Raw genomic sequence first — 4127 nt, forward strand, 5'->3', positions numbered from 1 at the left:
TCATGATATTATTAGTGAACTTTGAATTGTGTAAACTTAAAAATCTATGTATTATTTAATTTTTATTTTTGAGTATTTTATTATTTTTGACATTTAGTATTTTTTAAAATTTATTTTTTATTTTTGCACGTGAAAAAATACTCGTCAACCCATAACTTGACCGACTTAATCTGCTCACAACTCATTAGAATACTACGTATTTTAACACATACACACATAAAGGAAGACGGAAGAAGGTTTTAAAGAAACTAATAGTAGTGTATATCCAAAAGGGCTTAACTCTTAGATAAACAATACAGACTTTAAAACTCTATAACTCACACTCATTTTTCAATGTGAGATTAACTCACTGTTTTTTCTTTTGAGAATACTAAGTATTTTAACACACACACACAAAGGAGAGGGGAGAAAGTTTTAAATAGTAAAGATATAGTTACTAAAGACTACCGCTTTTCTACAATTAATCTCTTCTTCAATCTTTTAAATTTCTTCTTCTCTTTGATTTTAACATGGAATGAGCGCATATTCAACAAGCTGGTGGTGACTTTGCTTTGCAGTGATGGACTATTGCACGTCTGCTAATTGGAGTGATGGACTATATAGTAGAAAATTCTAAGCACGTTTGTGGACTAAGGCCACTCTATTAGCGCAACAAGGACGACTTTGATCTGATGGCTGTAGAAAAATTGGTTTTAAATCTACACCACAAGATGTATATCATGCAAGGCCTATTTATAGGAGAGGGAAAAACGAAAAGGGAGAAAGAAGCAAATTAAAATGGGTTCCTTAGAAAACAAAGTTACACCCACACTTAGTGTTAGTGAAGATGATAAGGCATGCCTTCAGGCTATCCTAGTCTCCAGTGCCCAAATATTTTCTTGTGTCCTAAATGCAGCCATTGAGCTTGACCTGTTTGGGATTATTGCTAGAGCAGGCCCTGCTGCTTGTATCACAACTTCTGAAATTGCTTCTCAGCTTCCAACAAAGGACTCTGATTCTGATACACCTTCTAGGTTGGATCGCATGTTGCGAGTCCTTGTTAGTCACTCCCTTTTGACATGCTCTATCCACACACTTGAAGATGGTAGGGTTGAGAGACTTTATGGACTCACACCAACCTCTTACTTCTTTGTTGAAAAAGATGATGGCAGTTCCCTGGCTACTCTTTCAGCTTTCAATTCTCACCGTGTCTTTTGGGAGGCCAGGTATACACGAGTCTCCTTGATTTTGTATAAATGCAAAGTATAATGCAAAAAAGGGCAGTAACATTTCATCATAATTGAATGATTTTGCTGGCTGTTACTTCTTATTTATGCCGATAGGAATCCCAATATCAATAATTATCGGGACATAATATTTTTCAAAACTGATAATATAAATTATTGTGATTGATGTGTTAATCCAAATCTGGCAGATTGTATGAGCAGCTGTGAAAAATATTATTTTCATAGCATTACTATTTACATATTAAGTTTGTAGTAAATTAAAAAATATATATTGGGAAAAAAGAATTACATATTGCCAATTTGCCATATATATATATATATATATGAGATGAATCAAAATAATATTACTTGTGTATTGTATCTCCTTCTGTTATCTACTTTGTTTCTACGTTGCAGCCTACGTATGAAGCATGCCATTCTTGAAGGTGGTAATCAATTTCAAAGAGTGCATGGAATGCCCTTATTCCAATATATGGACAAGGATCCAGCTTTCAACATAGTGTTCAACAAGAGCATGGCTGATCTTTCCACAATAGCCCTGTCGAAAATTCTTGAGGTATACCAAGGCTTTGTGGGGCTAACGTCATTGGTTGATGTTGGTGGCGGAACTGGGAGATGCCTAAGTATGGTCATTTCCAAGTACCCTTCCATTAAAGGCATTAACTTTGATTTGCCTCATGTGATACAAAGCTCACCATCTTATCCTGGTAAAATTTTTAATTTTTTTATAGTATGATTAATCTACTTAATAATACTAGTTTGTAATCTCATGCATATATATATAGATATACTTAAAAAATATATATTAAGATGTATAGTATAATTCTTACATATATACTTTAAATATTATTAATAATCATTCTTATATTTTTTTTTAACTCTTTAAGAAGTCTTGTAAGAATATTATTAAGTAGAAAATGTAAATTGTCAATTTTAAAATTTTATTTTTATTTTTTTTTGTTCATTAATTCTAGACTATTTAGTTTTTGTATGTAATAACTCATTTGGATGGATATTTATGATGTAATCTCACATTTGATTTCAAAATTAAGAAATAAAACTTTCTAAAAATAAATAATTTAGGATACATGTTGCAAAATTGGACTTCAATTTCATAATCTAATTAGATTTTCTCTAATTTTTACCTGTTAATATATATATCACTTAAAGTTATTGTCTTTGGCATTTATCAAGCTGGCCCTGTTCACAAGGATCCTTCCTAAATAGAGAACAACTCATATTCTATGCAGGTATTGAGCACGTGGGAGGAGATATGTTTCACAATGTCCCTAAAGGGGATGCAATTGTAATGAAGGTAGAATTTGGATATTGTGTTTAAAGTAGATGATGATAAAGAATTTTTGGGTAAATTTTTCAAAAGCAATCATTTTTGTTTCTGCATTTTTTCACTTGTAGAATATACTCCATGACTGGAATGATGAAAACTGCAAGAAACTTTTGAGGACCTGCTATAAAGCACTACCAGATAATGGGAAGGTAGTTATTATTGAACTACTCATGCCAGAAGCTACAGTGTCAAGTATGGCTTCTCAATATATCTCTCGTCTTGACATTAGCATGTTGTTGAACCTTGAAGGCCAGGAGAGAACTGAGAAAGAATTTGAGGCTTTGTGCAAGGAATCCGGATTTTCAAACTTTCAAGTTGTTTTTTGTGCCTATACTCTTTGGGCAGTCATGGAGTTCCATAAATAATTTTACCCTCTGTAGCTTTCCTGCACTTATTATGCTTTGTATTTTATCTCTACGAACTCCATCTCATATAATAGTTGGTACTTGGTGAATTTCAAAAATAAATACATATTGATGGCTATACATTCCATAGTTTTGTTGTGCTTATGCTCTGGTTGGTTGCGGATTAAAGTTATCTTTATTTTCTTCAACTTATGTATTACTAGTCGCTAACCCATGCAATGCATAGAAAAGCCATTGGCTATGAATAGGGCTGTCCACGGGTTGGGTTTATGCCCAACCCAGAACCGACGTGACGGAATTGGGTTTTGGAAAATCTCACTCGCCGCCGACCGCCGGAGTAAATAGATTGGGCGGATCAGACTTCAACAGGTGGCGGGCGGGTCGGTCGGCGTCTGGGTTCGGAGAAAATGGCAAGAAAACGGTGAGAAAACTCGAGATCCGGTGAAAATCTCATCGGAATCTATGAGATTTCGCCAAATTCGGCGGTAATCTCATTGGATTTGATGAGATTTTGCCAAATCCGATCAAAATCTCACCAAATCTACGAGAAATATCACCTGGATATGGGTTTTTTGGCTGAGATTTGGGTTTTTTTTGCCAAATTCTGAAATTTTACTCGTCGGGATCTCGGTTTCTTGCCGGAATTTGGGTTTTTCGCCGGAATCTGGGTTTTTCTCCGGTTGGTTCGGGTTTTTCGGGATAGAAACCGAAACCGACCCGCCAGAGTCAGTTTCTAGGGGAGAAGACCCGCCGCCGACCACTGGAATAGTCCGGTTGGCCGGTTTCAGATTGGTTCCGATCGGGTCCTTCGGGTGGGTCGGGTCTCGGATGGGTTTGGATAGGCCTAACTATGAAAGAATCCAACAATAAAAGAAGAATTTAAGTTATCACATATGTAATGTTGTTGACAGTGCTAAACAACTTTAAAAACTTTTGTTTTTTTGCCTTAGTAAATGGAACATATCAATTAAAAAAATTTATATAAAAATTAGGATTCCAAACACCTAATATCCTTAATTATCCAATAAATGTTGCAATGTTAAAATAACAATTTGTAATTAATTGCAAGACAAAAAATGTTTTTCATAATTTTTTGTGATTTTTTTTTTTTGCAATTTTAAATAACTTTTTGTATATTCTTCTTTTGTTGCTTCGTAGTAGTCATTGAATAACTCATTTTGTTTTCCT

At 34.4% G+C, this 4127-nt stretch overlaps 1 protein-coding gene across 1 annotated transcript; it reads left to right on the forward strand.

Moving 5' to 3' along the window:
- Window positions 1-750: 750 nt before the first annotated feature.
- LOC115977827 (caffeic acid 3-O-methyltransferase-like) lies at window positions 751-3074 on the forward strand. Its single transcript, XM_031099853.1, has 4 exons — window positions 751-1205; window positions 1623-1933; window positions 2477-2541; window positions 2643-3074. The coding sequence occupies exons 1-4, from the start codon at window positions 778-780 to the stop codon at window positions 2937-2939; spliced, it is 1101 nt and encodes a 366-aa protein (XP_030955713.1). The 5' UTR covers window positions 751-777; the 3' UTR covers window positions 2940-3074.
- Window positions 3075-4127: the final 1053 nt, after the last annotated feature.

The sequence above is a fragment of the Quercus lobata genome, chromosome 2, assembly GCF_001633185.2.
Source record: "Quercus lobata isolate SW786 chromosome 2, ValleyOak3.0 Primary Assembly, whole genome shotgun sequence".
Classification (NCBI taxonomy): domain Eukaryota; kingdom Viridiplantae; phylum Streptophyta; class Magnoliopsida; order Fagales; family Fagaceae; genus Quercus; species Quercus lobata.